The sequence below is a fragment of the Leptonotus elevatus genome, chromosome 5 (genome assembly GCF_054856555.1).
Source record: "Leptonotus elevatus isolate MCC_2025b chromosome 5, RoL_Lele_1.0, whole genome shotgun sequence".
Lineage (NCBI taxonomy): Eukaryota > Metazoa > Chordata > Actinopteri > Syngnathiformes > Syngnathidae > Leptonotus > Leptonotus elevatus.
The window spans coordinates 12,212,049-12,227,853 of NC_141243.1; the positions used below are offsets into that span (position 1 = coordinate 12,212,049).

Below are 15,805 nucleotides of genomic sequence, written 5' to 3' on the forward strand. Positions count from 1 at the left end.
TTATGACATCACAAATATGCGACACTACCATAGGAGAGGGGAGGGGTTGAGGAGTTGGGCACAACTTAAGCCACAACCACAAAAGATGGGCCAACGTTGCAAGTCTATTATTAACGGCAGATTTCTTTATTATCTGGTTTATCTGTATGACGTCAAATTGGTTGATAATTGCCGATAACTATTGCCCACAGATATTAGTCTGCATCCCTAAATTTGACTGTAGTTTAACAAAGCATTTGACAACCTTTTTTTTTTACCTCCTTGTCCAGATTTGGGAACTTCTTATGTAGCCTTTTGACCATCACCTCTTGCTTCTCCCAATTTGGTTTGTCTCCACCATCCTTATTATCATCGCTACTGTCTACAACTTTGTCTTCAGACACCTTCAATTTTAATACAAGTGAGGCAAAAGAGGCAATTGTCAGCGTGAAACACAAATGTTGTGGAATTTTCAGTAGTTAGGCAAGATCAATAAAACATTCTAGAAAACAAGTTGTCTTTTGGGTTTCTTTATATTTGACGCTTCAAATATACACAAGTCTTACAGAGCAGTCGACAAGATAGTGGTCTGTGAGGGAGTTCACTGTAAATTATAATCATGGGAAGATTCTTATGCAGCCTGTGTAAGGGAAGTGAGTTAGACAGGAAGGAGAGCAATCTAAAAACATACAGGTACTTTTTCTGTGTTACGCTTTTCTGCCAACGTCATACTGTTGTAGCTTCATGTACAAGAAGTAAAAGGCTCATTGCTAAAAATGCATGTGTCCACAATAAGGCATAAACATGTCATGTTAATACGTGCAAAATTATTATTTTTCCATAACACAACTAGTAGGGACGGACCCCTACAAACCAGTCACAATTTCATTCGACAAAAGATGTCAGGAATAATAATATCTTACCTCTGATTGTTTCCTCCTCTTGTTGGGTTGAGTTTCACCACTCTCCAGTGAGCTGTTAGATCCATTCTGCTTTCTCTTACTAACAAATTCTACGTCTGGAAAAAATAAAATAATAAATAAATTTTTAAAAAAGAGGCAATGCTGACCATGATGTTTATTGGATGGATGTGATTAGACTAATATTAATTATTATGGAATACAAATGTTACAGAAAAATAACTTTTGAACGGCTTGTATTATTAAAAAAAAAAAATAAATAAAATAAAATAAATAAATAAAACTACACCCCCGGAGTGCAAATGTCGAACAAGTGTTAACTTACACAACCAAGTAAAAATAAGTATCGGTATTGCAAAAAATGCGTCTGTAAGCGAGCCATTCAGAATTTTGCCAGATGGCGATGTAATATTGTGGCTACTTTTTAGATTTAAAAACAGCAGCATCGCTATTACAGAAAGATTCATAACAAATAAGCCAGCGGAAAAATACAGGATGCATTTACAATATTGGATTAAGTATAAGAATAAATAGTATGGTAGCAGATAGGAGGAATGCCTTTCCCACATTCCAACACTGAAGAGGAGGACTTTGGTGGGTTGCATGCGCAGGAGGAAGAAAATAAAGACAGCCATCATTTATCTGCAAGGCTACTGTGTAACGAGCCGTGTTTGACATTGGATGGAACTATTTTTTTGTTACTGGTGTTTAAAAAAAAAAATCTGTTAAATTTAGCTTTTGCAGGTATTAATCAGGTGCGCTTTGTAGTCTGGCAATTGCGGGAAACTCTATATGTCTCTAAGGATAATAATGGTCCGTTACCTAAAAAAGGTAATTGAGTGGCTTTGGGGCCTTGCCATTGCCATTTACCCAGAAATAGTGTAATCAATGAGATAAGCATGAATAGAAATACTGTTATGTAGCTCCAGTTTAATATTTTCCTGTAAAAATACGATTGATGTGTGTGTATAATTTGGGCTGGACTACTTCTCTATTCATACCATCATCATCATCAGAAATCAGCAGATATTCATCAACAGCTCCAGGCTGAGTGCTTGTACTTCCAACAGCCTGTGAACACAATACAATATCCTCTTTAAATGTATCAATTCTGCCCCGACAAAGATAACACTGCTCCAATTCAAAACACTTTTTTGATTCCAGTGCGGGCAATTCATTTGCATCTTCGAAGTCCAAATGCACATTCAGCCACAGCAGCGCAAACACTTACATAATGTAAGCCCAGGGAGGAGCGAATGTTTACGAGTGTTGGCAAAGGTAGCGAATGTGCGCTCATCATCATCAGGGTTCGTTCAAATTTCGCAAGCATTGTGAAGAGAAAACATTCAAACTGTTTAGAGACCTTGAGCAAACCCTGACGTGAAATTCACATTCGCTAACGTCGCAAATGTTCACCCCTCAGTGAGATACGGACTTTAAGACAAAGTAAGGCATAGTAAATGGGAGGTGAGTACCAATTGTAACAGCGCACTGACATGAATGACCCAGACACACTGAAATGCAGATTCATGTCTCACGTCTGTTCTGATTAATGGAGTGGAGCACGTAAACGGCAGATCGTAATGGATCACGTCACATGTGAACAGGTGACCACTGATCTTCATTTGGAATAATTTCAATCGAAATGACAAAAAATGACTCAATGTAAACCTGGCTTTTGACAATGTTCTTTCAACAACAACAACAAAAAAGATGGCAGCAATCTTAACTGAAGGCTTTGTCATCTCACCCCTGATTGTTTCCTCCTTTGGATGGGTTGTGTCTCACCACTCTTCAGCGAGCTGTCACTATCCTGCTTTTCCTTCCTGACACAATCTGTGTCTGGGAAAAAACAACAACAAAACAGAATCGCTAGTGTCACTGCTTTGCTGAAGATGAGAATTCTGAGAGTTCAGGAGAACAATAGCCTGTTGTCCCCAAGGCTATTTACACAGAATAAAAAACAATTGTATCACATGTACTCATGTAATCAGTCTCATGATTTTCTAGTAGCCATGCCCAAAAGATTATTATCCACATACTAATTTGATTGGGATTTCTTGCTTTCATTCATTTTATTTATTTATTTTTGTAAACAGAAGTTCTCTTACTTTGCTAAGAGTTTCATCTGTCGTTTTTTTCTTGCTCACCAAGAGTCATGTCAGCCTGCGAGTGGACAACCCCCTTATTCAATAACTTTTAGAATTTTGAGAGAATGTAGAACCGCAAACATCTCTTTTAATGCATACAACAACAACAAAAATGAAATTCCAGAAAATATTCAGCAACACTAAAATCATACAGTAGTTCAATAAAAGGAAGTAAATGGTTGAACAAACTGGAATTAAATAGTAGCATGAACGCCTGGATTATTAAAGAATATCAAATCACACCCACATTTTAAATCTACCATTAAAAAAATATCTGCAGGGAAAATACATGTATATTCTATTTCCATTATTCAAACCGTACAATTCTCATGTAGATACTGAAATTCCATGTAAACGATTTTTGTTTCAATTTCAACAGAACTTCACAGGTTTTCAGATGTTTATTCACTGGCCAACAAACAACTTTTTTTTTTTCACGGGAGGGCTTATTTTCATAGGCTTTGCTTCTGCCCTTTCATTATTGGCATACGATGTATTTTATTTTTGCTATTTGTGAATTTCCCTTCTTTAATTGGTTGATATTTTTAGTACTACGAGCTACTTTTTATTACATTATTGTACAAACCTCTACTTTATGATAATAACCATTATGGGTGATAAATGTAATGACGGAAAAACAGCAATTCCCTAAAGGGCTTGCCACTGTAATTTCTACACTAAGACAGTGTCAAGAATGAGACAAGCATTCATGGGAACCCTGTAAAAATGTTTTATGCTCCACCATTCAATATTTTCTCGCAAATCGATGCTATGGGGACAAGTGCTGCACACACAGGAAACACAAGTAAAATATTGGGCTGCTGTGCAACTCCTCATACCTTCATCATCAGAAATCAGCACACATGTGGCAACTGCCCCATCTAGTGTACTCGTACTCCCAACAACCTGTAAATACAATACAATGAACCTTACTATTAGACAATCAGTTAGTAGAGGAGGCATGTGTAAAAATGCTGCCTTTGTGAAGATAATACTGGTGAGATTCAGACAACTTCAGGCCCAGATTGACCGTGGTAGGCCTCCACACAAAGTGAAAAGCAAAGATACAAAAACGTTCTTACGTCTGACAGAAAGTTTGAGTGGTTTTGAAATTTCAACATTCAGTATATATTGAAACAGCAACCGGCCCGTGCCTACTTCCAATATGACATAACTCACCTCGGAGAGCTTTTGACTCGACAAATGAGGGAACATCTCTGAGAGTTGTAACTGTTTTTTACTTTTTTCTTCTTCTTTTTTATCATCGGTGACATTAGATGGTTTGACCATGGGATCCCTGGAGTGTCAAAGACAGTGCAGGATAAGTAAATTAACACCTGGAACATGTAAATAAATAAATAAATGCACTCTGTGCGGGTTCGCTTCCCACCCGGGAGAGCATTTTGTGTGTATTGAGTGCATGTCTGTGGATTTAAAAAAATGTGTATAAATAAATAGGGTTAGGGGTTAGAATTAGGAATAGGAATAAGTCATCTACCTGAATTTCCTTGTAAAGGACACTTTCCTCAGTGGCTCATCATCAGCATCATCAGCATCATCAGCATCATCAACGTCTTCAAAAACCACTCCTTGGGCATGGGACTTTGACAAATAGGATTTGGTGGATTTCATTTGAGCTGGTGGGCAACATTAGAAGTGATCCCAACAATAAGTCAAATTAAATACACTTAAATGGAGGAAAGTTGTCATGGCCTGATAATACCTCTCCGAATGTGTAATGGTGTTTTATAACAGGCTACAGCTGGATGAGACATTGGCGCAAACATTCACCTATAATTCTACAAATTACTTTTAAAGCTGGCTATGCACTCTGCACCTAACAATAATTGGTCAAAGTTGAGCATTACCCACAAGACACCAGTTATCCACAACTGCCACGCAGTGTGCAGTGAGAAATTGGGTTGGTGAAAAACATCAGTGATCAAACTGCAAAAACATATTCATATATGTAAAAAAAAAAAAATTGTGTTTCTGGTCAACTACTTATGCCTTTGTGTCATTTACAATTTAATCGGTCAGCAAGGAGGTTTGTTTTGTGTGGTATGTGCCTACCAAAAAATCGGTACGTTCTGATAGGTAGGAGCACGATTTGTTGACATGGCTGATTACTACATCGCCAACGTTGCTCAGTTACATCACAGGGAACCTGTCTTGATTTCCTCCACGTGGGTCAGCAACCACATTAAATACAGCGTCGATGCTAATTAAGTACAAAACACGCTAACGCTCACAGTAGCATTCCTTATACAGCTGGCCAAGAGCTCCAATAACGCTAGCCCCGAAAATCAGCTTTACTCACCCGGCGTGTTCTCCTTCTCAGACTCGGAACTCACGTTGCACGTTGACGACTTTTGAAAACGGAAACGTTCCAAGTTAAATTGGCTCATATTGACGGGGCTATCTCATGCCTGCCACCGGGGAAGCCTTTTGTCCGACTCAGGTTCGTAGCGGATCTTTTGTTTCTCTTTTTTCTTGTATTGTTTTGCTAGCCACCGGCAAGCGTGACACTCAACTTTTTTTCTTGACTACCCTGCCCGACAGCAAAGAGCGTCGTCTTAAAATAGTCTGGAGGCTTCGGTAAAGGCCGGTAGGTTTTAAATACGGCAGTACATGTTGCTGCTGGCGAGAATACGGTTGCAGCTCAGAAGCACGGTGGCTATGTTACGAGATGAAATAGCTTGGATAGGCCGAAGACTACCGGTTTCCCGCTATAGAGGCTGTGACGTAGGACGGTTGAGCCCTGTCATTGGCCAAAAGACCGGATGTGTGTGAAAATATATATTTTTTAGGTGTGTGAACTCACGTTTGAGTCCCCAAAAATGTAACATTTTTATGAAGGGATTTTTTTGTATGTGTGTGTGGGAACGAGTGGCTTGATCCTTGTCACTGTCCAAACGCATCGTATCCGGATGAGCAGCAGGAACGCACGGAGGAGTCAAGCTCATTCCATTACGTCCCACTTCCGCTTTGGCTCCAATTGTCATTTGCCGGAGATAAAACAGGAACTCATATTTAAATTTATAATCCGTAAATGTAATCTGTAATTTAAATGTGCAAATGTAAATTATAAATAGTTTAGATTGATTTATTGAACATATATAAAAATACATTACAAGATATGAAAATAAAAATAGAAAGAAAGCAAAGTATGATCAAGAGATGTCTATACAGGATTGAGTTAGTATACATTACAAACACACGAAGAAACCGACTACGACATTTCTAAATAACCCGCCTTCCAAAATATGTGGGCCAAACTTGTTATTTAAAAAAATACTTTTTATGGTTGCATTATTAATTTAGCCTTGTAGTCTAAATGTATTGTGTCGTTGTTGACAGCCAGCCACTGGAACGCTTTTAAATCTACTGCGTCACCTACGTTGTCCACTAGATGTCATACTGTGATGACAAAATCCCCATGTGAATAGAAAACTGGTGTCTTACTTTAATTGAACACAAGGGGGCAGGTTGCTATAACCAATTAACTGTATAGATCATGTCTAATGACGCCAGAGCTGCAACGTGTATGCGCTTGCGTGCGTGTGTGTGCGCTTGCGTGCGTGCGTGTGCGTGGTGCGTGTGTGTCTCCCAGGTCGCTGGATAATTTAGAGAGATTGTGCAGAAAATCTCTCTTTCTGTATTCTCCCATCTTGTGAAACATTATAGCAGAAGATTCGGTTCTGTTTTGTTGGCAAAAATGGGTTGTACAAGGTATTAACACCAGAGGCACTAAAAATTGTGGCACGTATGATTTGAAGTGCTGTAATAGAATTATTTCTTATTCCCACTGAACAAATGCAGTTGAATTAAAGGTTGGATTTTTCTCTTTAAAAGTTTTGGTCCTAGATTAATATATACTGTAAAAAATATCTCCCCGTGCTTGCGTGGGTTTTCTCCTGTGGCTCCGGTTTCCTCCCACATTCCAAAAGACATGCATGTCGGGTTAATTGAACACTCTAAATTGTCCCTTGGTGTGATTGTGAGTGTGGATGGTTGTTCGTCTCTGTGTGCCCTGGATTGGCTGCCAACCAGTTCAGGGTGTACCCCGCCTTCTGCCCGAAGCCAGCTGGGATAGGCTCCGGAGCCCCCCGTGACCCTTATACCCCCCCAAAAAAGGAGAAAAAAAGTTAGATTTTCACATAATAAGACACAATTCCTAGAATGTTTTGGCAATATTTTTAAGCAAGAAGTCATTTACTTTAAAGAATCCTTTGAAGTCCTACACTTAAAAAAATAAAATAATAATAAACAGGTTTTACAAATGTTGACAAAAAGAGTTGTATTTAGGAGAAATCCGTATTTTTCTGAGAAAACTTTGTGAATTCTTAAAAAAAATATATACACGGAATATGACTTTCCAAATGTGAGTTGAACTAAATGAAGGGTTAAATTAAGACATGTTCAGTCTGAGTTACCAACCAGTCAAAGGTGATAAATAATCTTTATTTATGTGTGTCTTGATGGTCAAAGTCAAAGTCATAGCAAGTCTTTGGAAGTCATCTAATTGTGCGTTTGTATTGCATTCATATCTTGGTGCACACACACACAAACACGCACACACTGCGTCCGCCTCTACCTGCCATACAGTGCATATATTAGGACGATTATGCTGGATGCCCAAATCAATGCAGCGCCACCGTGTCGCCTTACTGTCGCCCCCATCATTGTCATGGAGACCCTATAAGTTATAACGGTGTGTGTGTGTGTGTGTACTCGAAGGGGCACAATAGACCGACTGACAATGAATCTGACGGAGGCTGTGACCCCTCACAGCGGGATGCTCAAACTGTGGCTCCTTGCCTTGGTCAAGGTTCGCTCATGATTCTCAGACACATCTACAATAGGTCTTCTTAGTTCAATAGTAACAATACTCAAATGCAGCATAGTGACATGATATTCCATAATATTTGTATTCATACATTATTTCCGTCTCTCAGTATGCGCACGTGTTGTGCGCCCTGGCAAACTTGTCACAAAGTCTGCCGCCATCCAGCCACGGTGGCGCCCAACTTGGCCGAGACCCGACGGCGACAGGGAAGCACCTTGTTACCAAGGCGACCTGTCTGGGATGTAAACTCCACACCCGTACTGACAAATATATTTCTATACACACACTCACAACACATCAAAATGACCATGCAAATTGATGGTGGGTTGATTTTACAATATCAGACAGAAGTATGTTTGGACATACTTCTAAGTGCTATTCGACAACGTTTTACATGATAGGATATGATGGTTAATTAAGACTAACTGAATTAGGGAAGTTTTGGATGTGCCATCACGCCAACATGTCCACTTTCAACTCAATTTAAAGACTACTTGTAGAAATACTTGGACATTTCACATTTCAACATTTGTTTCGTAGTCAAATTTTGTGAAATTTACAGAGGCATCTATTTTCCGAACTAGGGTCGTGGGCGAGCTGGAGTCCACTTTAAAAATGATTAATGATATACTACGAGTGACCCTACTTATTGGTCGATTTTTTTGCTTTGACTTGTGAGTAAACACATTTGAGATATGAGCGGTGTATTTTGGCAAATTCATCCCCAAAAATCATTTTGAGCCGCTTTGTTCGAGTCATCGCTAGTGTAACCACCTCTGGTTGGGGTGGGCCAAGGGTGGGACGAATCCCATGTTGCGGGAGGCAAAGCCACCAATCACCGAGACACAATGACAGATCCCCCCGTGGCAGACTTACAGAACATCCGTCAAACATCGCTTTGTTTGCCGCGCATTCCTTGTCGCCTTTGTCTTCCTTCGAGCTGGCCTGCCACTTCATCATATCATACTCGAACATTAAACTATGAAAACTTGTTTATGTTGGGATGCCATAGCTGGCAAGAGTACTTGTTGTGCATGAAGTACAGATACAAAAAAAAAGACTAATTAAAGTAGAAGTACAGTACAATTCAACTCCTGTAAAACATATGTACTGCACAACACCCGTTTTGATACTATATTTCCCCCGTTTATTAACTTTACATCACAATAAATCACATCGTCGTTCTATAATTAGCGTAATTGCTGGGCTTTTATGCTCTCAATAAAAGTGTTGCCCTAGCTTTGCTATAATTATGACCGGAATAACAATAAATGCTAAATTAGCTAATGAATGCAATGCTAATGAAGCTGATGGATTTTTGACTGCCGCAAGACAAACTTCAAATATTCTTAAATAAAGCAGACGATGGACGGACGGACGGATGGATGCAAATCTCGCCTCTCCGAATCTGTTATGTAACAAACCAGTTTTGATAAAGCAAAGAGTAGAAAGCCAGACAAAAAGAAGGCATCCGAAAAATAAACACAATGTACAGACACATGAAATATCTAATAAGTATTTGTTCTTTGTCACTTTTTGGATAACGATCTGCAACATTATGGGATGACGTTTTTTTGTATTCGTTAACCGCTGCCTTTTGTTCTCTAGTCTTTGCAGGGGTTGCGGTCAACTCTGAATTGGCCTGTCACATCATCCGTGTTTTAATTAGTTTGAAGGAGACGTGAAGACAGACAGCAAGGACAATGGTCCAACCCCAGGCCACCAAATGGAACGTTTCATCTATGCCCCTCCTTACCCCCCGCCCCCAAAAATATTCTACAAGTTTGAAGGTACACACTTTTCCTACAAAAGCTGAACAGTATGTATGGGTGGTGATACACTGTATTCATATATTTTGTCCACAAAAACACCACATTTGAGTACCAGTGTCATTGCAGAATCTTTATTAACAGTACAGGTCAGTAACATTTGTACATTATTACTGTCATACAAGTTAGACACAGTGAGACATTTTCAAGAGTAAGACGATAATATTTTGTCTATAACTAATGTGATCACTTTTTCATGAACAATTAATACCTTTCACCGGTGCTGAGGAGAGAGGTAATGACCAATCATGGCTCAGTTTACTGACCAAACCCAGAAAACTGTTGAAAATGGCTCAATGAGTCTCCCTTTAAAATTACTTCACAATTAATTCGGGCGCAGGTAAGAACCAATCACGGCTCAGCAATTTTTCGAAAGCTGAGTCGTAACAACTTTCGAGAGTCGCTGTTCCAAACTGTCCACTGTCCAACTGTTGCTTGTATTGACAATTGACATGTAATACAGAGTAGTAGTGTTATTGTAAAACAAGCCAAACATACATAAGGTGGCTCAATTGTGAATTCCTGGGAAGAATAGAGGTGACAGAAGCACAATGAAAAACTCGTTAAGCTATCCTCTTAGCTGGCATGCTGTGGATTTCGTGTGTGTGTCCACTCACTGGGGAGCCCGTTAGAATGTCAGCAGAGGAGTGGACGCCACCCGGGGAGTCTGTCTTCTGTGTTTTATCGTCTACTATGTGGCACTAACTGCGCACATCACCAAATGTGCGAAAATGTTTTAGGGGGGCCAGCGTCTGAGCCCTTGTGGAGGTTAGCACGCTGACAGCCTGGCCTGTGTTAAATTGTGGGAGAAAAAGAGCTGACGCGACGGGAGCTGATGTTTGACATGACCCCGCTCGGTGGGGAGCACCTCGGGAAGCTGCTGCTGCTGCTGGCTGCGCGCGTGTGCGCGCGTGCGTGTATGTAGCAAAGCAATTATGTTACAAAGTGCCACATGTATAGAGTCTTCCAGGTTTGAATAGGCTGCTTTACTTTTTCCTTTAACACCTCTTGTTCAGGCTGTAATGGGCGCCACAAAAAAGGTTCCCCGCCAAAAGCAAATACTCACTGAGCTTAGGTCTTGTGTGTGATATGCATTTCCTACAAATATTTTTTAACATGGCCACAACGTTATTTAAAAAAAAAAAGAGGGTGGATTAAACTTTTCTAGCTATGCAAAGACATACACAACACTGTGGGGAACAAGATAATTCAGCTTCAGAAACGAAAATTGTTTCATTCGCTTGCTGCTTTCGTGTCAAGGTCCGATTTGTGAAAACATCACATTAATGGTTCTTAACTCATTCACTGCCATTGACGGCTATAGACGTCAAAAATTCATTTGAACTTTTTCTATTAGTTTAAAATTGTTTCCACTTTTGTCAACAAGAGTATAAAAACCTAGAATTGTTTTTTTTTTTAGAACAGATATAAAATGTATGATTAATCATTAGTTACCTAGTGAAGTCATGTGATTAATTAAAAATAAAAAATGTAATCGCCTGACGCCCCTAATTAAAAAATAAAATAAAATAAAAAATTAGGGGCGTCAGACGATTACAATTTTTAATCGTAATTAATCGCATGACTTCAATAGTTGACTCACGATTAATCACAAATTTTATATCTGTTCTAAATGTACAATGAAAAAATGTTCCTAGGTTTTCATAAAAAAGTAATAAATGTTAAACTAATAGAAATAGTTCACATGGATTTTTGACATCTATAGCCACCAATGGCATTAAATGAGTTAAGTGTGGTTAGTTTACTACAGATTGTTCTTGTTGTGGTTCACAATGTTGAGTTGGGATTCAGCTTCTGCTCAGTGGCGAGGCGGATCTATTATAGTGGCACACAGGGATCACCCCAAAACATAAAAAAATAAATCCTGAACTATGTACCTTATGACTTTTAGCTGTAGCAGTTTTTCAAAAATAACTACATTATATCAACAATGTATAATTGCTTCATTGATTTTACCATGTTTAATAAATAAGTTAAAGTAAAAAATAAATAAAATCAAAGCGGACCTTGCATTTTTTTTTTCTGTATGTGGTCCTCGGAAGAAAAATTTGGACACTCCTGCTCTAAACAGGGGTCTCAAACTCACAGTTAGGGGCCTATTTGCAGGATGATATTTTTGACATCATATGGCCTATAATTAGATAAAACATAAAAATAAATAAATAATAGAACTGTGAGCCATTTATTTTTCAGGGTAAGATGAATTTGAAATTATTTTTGGCATCATATTTGTGCTTATTTTTATGAATAATTATGCTGTTGATTTATGTTATTATAAACATATTTATTTGGCGCCAGTTACTCACAGTTTATCACGATTTGCTCCTGGGCTTGGTCCATACATCCCCCATAAATAGCTCAGGTCAACTTTGCTGCCCTATACACATGAATTATATGTGTGTGTGTTACAGCACCTTGATGGACATGACACTGGACTTCTCCCGGAGTGTAACCAAATCTAAGTCCTGCCTCCAACCCCCCCCCCCCCCCATATGCCCCCCATTCTCCATATCGAATGGCTCTCCTTGACCTTCTCGCTCTTTGTCGTCGTCGCTCACCCTCTCGTCCCCTCCCTCCTTTCCTCCACTCGCTCCTCAAGGTGCATTCACGGCTCGGTAAAGTGATCTACGAGCAACCCCCCCCCCCCCCCCCCCCTATTTGGGCTTCTTCCACCATCTTCTAACCCCCTCACCATGTCCCGCCGCTTGTATGATCCTTCCATTCTTTCATGTCTTCACCTCGGTGCCGTGTCTATTCTCTCCTCTCTGCTGCTGCTTTGCCACCAGCCTCTGAGAAATACCCACAAAGGCCCCCACTGTCTGCTGTGACCCCCTCAGCCAAAGCAGCCAAGCGTGGGGCCAAAGAAAAGGGGGGCCGTTTATTGAGCGCACACCCCGAAGCCCATCTCCATTCTTCTTCTTCTCTTTTTTTTTTACCTTTACCTCCATTTTACTCACTAACTCACCCCCCTGCCTCATACTGGGATTTTGTTAAATTCCCAGTTGCTGCGTCGCCTCCTGTTGCCATTTGAGTTTAAAGTGGGGCGATTTGTCAACGGTCATAAAAGTTAAGCAGCTTGGGTTAACTGGCAAAAAATATAAAACTACTCTCAGAACTCAAACTTGTTCCACTTTTGAGGTATTCAACTTGAGTTAACAATGGTGTCGGGTGATTTTTTTTGACAAGGCTCTGTGGTCCTTGATCATATATAACATAACTGTGCTTGTCCAACACCCCCCAAGACTGTCAATCAACAAGCCAGTCAGTGTGCAAATGCGAACGGCCTAATGGGTCTTGTTGTCCAGTTAAGTGCTGGCCGCTGCTCCCCTTCTGTCCGTCTGTCTTTCATGAATAGAATAAGTCTAATGGCGCTTGTTTGCCACTCCACTGCTCTCCCTTATCCTCCTCCTGCGTTATCATGGCCGATCAGTGTAGCTGCAGATAAGTGTGTGTGTGTGTGTGTGTGTGAGTCTGCGCGCATGTGGAAGCGCACACTATCCTCTTCCCTTCTTTTTTTCTTCTTCCTTTTTTTTCTTTCTTTAATCAGTCCTGATCAGCACACTCCGCCTGAAGAGGTCATGTTTTCATTCACCCCAATCGGCCTGCGGGCCCGATAAGAAAATTTGTCAGCTAGAAATCAGAGAGGACCCTCCTGGAGGAGAAGGAGGGGTTCGAGGAGAGAAGGAACATGATCACAAGGAGAAACATTCTGGGAAATGGAAAAAATACAAAGACGAAGATGTTAGTGGGTGGACATTTTTGGCAGTTTGAATTTGTCCAAAAGGTTTTGGTGGGCTTGTTCTCACACTCCCAACTTATCCAATCGTGCTTTTGTGTATCATATTGTGCTGATAGCAGGCCTTAGTTCAAGGTATCAGTACTTTAAAAAGTACTAAAAATTAAAAATAGAAAATTGCCATTTAGAGGGGTGGCGTGGCTCACTGGTAGAGTGATAGTCTCCCAACCCAAAGGTTGTGGGTTTGGTCCCATGCCATTGTGAGCACGTCGAAGCATCCGAGTATGCAAGCAAGATACTGAACCGGCAGTTGTTCCTGATGCTGCGTCATCAGTAGTCGAATGTAAAGCGCTCTGAGGGCCTTGTAAGGTGGAAAAGCGCTATAGAAATTAAGTACCTTTACCATTTAATTTCATGCAATTTAAAGAAAAAATGCTATAGTGGGATATATAGGTTTTTCCTTAAAATTATTTGTCATTGTTTTTTGGGGGGGAAATGTTATGTATCGCAAGTAGTATTGGTATTAGTGAATAGTCAAGAGTTGAGTACTCGTACTGGTATCGGCGAGCAAAAAAAGAGTGATCTCGAACATCTCTAATTTGTTCACTTGGGCACTGCCATGCCTCCTCAAACACCAAGTTGGAAACAACAACACACACACACACGCACGCACACACAGGTTTGTTTTACTATCTTTGTGGGGCCATCTCATTGACATAATGCATTTCCTAGCCCCTTTCCACTAATACCAACCATCAAAAATGATTGCCTACCCCTCTTCCTTACCCTAACCTCAACCACAACCCAATTCAAACCTAAACTCTAAAACCAAGCCTTGACCCTCAAAAAGAGGTCTAAACTTGTGGGGCCCAGCAAAATGACCCCACATAGACGGGTAGGCCCCACAACTCTGTGAAATCCCTAAATGTTGGCCCCACTATGTAACAAAAACAAGACCACACACACACACACACACACACACACACACACACACACACACACACACACACACACACACACACACACACACATAAATTAACAATAACACCTCAAATGAAAGTGGTCTTCAGTCCCCCATGGGAGTCCACATAAAGAAATGTACAATAAGGTGTCTGCCTCCATTGGCGCCAAGCATCCATTTAAAGCGAAATTAAGTCAGAGTGGACCTGCCATGAAAATGAAAACGTCGTCACCCTGTTTTTGAAGATGGAAAAAAGGAGAGCGCTATTGCGTTAGCCGCTTGCACAATTGCATCTGCGCCTGTTCGCCTCGGCGTAATAAATGCGCTCAGGGAGCAATAAGGTGTCAATTAGAGGGGCCGCAATGAGATTAGTCGGGTCTGGATTGGGATGCTTTTAGGGGGGGTTGAAAAGCAAGCACTGCAAAGCACATTTTGCCACATGTAATATTTAGTTTAGTTTCATTGTTGACATCAGTGGATGCAGCTTGTACCTCAGCGTTAAAACATCAACACAACCAACGCAGATGACATTTGATTATTTTTCTGTTGAATTTCTCCTCATCTGATTTTCCACCTTAAAGCAAAATCCATGTCACATTGAACGCATCAGTCGGAACAAGACAAGACTACGGGAGAACAGAAGGAGGCAAGTCATCTTACCGAAGAGGAGACTGAGGGCCGTGCAGCAAATTGTGGAGTATAAAATAACAGGGTAAGCAAAATGTCACTTTTTGAACAAAAGCTCGTCAAGACCAGCCTCATTATTATGTCTGATAGTTTGATTTTGGAGAGAGATTGATGACATCAACTAATTTAAGTGATTCGTCAGGTGGCCAATGGAGAATGTGTGTGTGAGACCCAACCCCAGGCTTCTGGGTCAGAGTTCCTGACACACACTCACACCCAGCGGGGCGACGAAATAATTAACTCTGACTATGATTGACAGACAGTTTTAACACACAAGCATGCAGGGGACATTACTTTCCCATAATCAGCAGCACTGATAAAGACAGATGATCTACGTGCTTCATTTTCACAAATAAAAACATGCTCAAATGAATGCATGTGTTGTATTGTTTTGGATTGTGTGCGCACATGACTATGAACAGTCTTGTATTACACACACGGATACCGTATACAGCAAAAGAAAATGACTCACAACCTCGTTGGCTCTGCCACACAAATACTTCGTACTGTGACTCACGCTGGCTTTTTAAAAAAGTGCACCTGCAAATTCATGAAAGTCAGGGTAAAAAAAGAAACATTCAGTGCAATCTTTAGTGAGTGTTTAGGTGAGAAAGCTGCAGCAGAGGCAAGGTAAGGAAGTGTATTTACGTATATAGATCGCAATGGATGGCTT

General features: G+C 40.4%; 1 protein-coding gene and 1 long non-coding RNA gene across 4 annotated transcripts in view; one reads left to right on the forward strand and one right to left on the reverse strand.

Annotated features, from left to right (window-relative positions):
* smarcad1a (SNF2 related chromatin remodeling ATPase with DExD box 1a) overlaps positions 1–5,765 on the reverse strand; it is an 18,733-nt gene extending 12,968 nt beyond the window's left edge. For 2 of the 3 annotated variants that reach the window (XM_086076187.1, XM_086076185.1), the window contains exons 1-8: positions 5,370–5,765; positions 4,548–4,686; positions 4,229–4,346; positions 3,889–3,955; positions 2,650–2,741; positions 1,901–1,970; positions 903–997; positions 258–383 (exon numbers count right to left, since the gene is read on the reverse strand). In XM_086076187.1, the coding sequence (XP_085932313.1) occupies positions 258–383; positions 903–997; positions 1,901–1,970; positions 2,650–2,741; positions 3,889–3,955; positions 4,229–4,346; positions 4,548–4,686; positions 5,370–5,457 (795 nt within the window). In that variant the 5' untranslated portion in view covers positions 5,458–5,765. The remainder of the gene's footprint in view (positions 1–257; positions 384–902; positions 998–1,900; positions 1,971–2,649; positions 2,742–3,888; positions 3,956–4,228; positions 4,347–4,547; positions 4,687–5,369) is intronic. The other variant, XM_086076186.1, reaches the window with a different exon arrangement.
* LOC147173715 (uncharacterized) lies at positions 5,227–15,412 on the forward strand. Its single transcript, XR_015094848.1, has 4 exons — positions 5,227–5,510; positions 9,507–9,688; positions 15,027–15,157; positions 15,275–15,412. It is a non-coding gene; the product is annotated as an uncharacterized LOC147173715 (long non-coding RNA).
* The last annotated feature ends 393 nt before the right edge of the window (positions 15,413–15,805 follow it).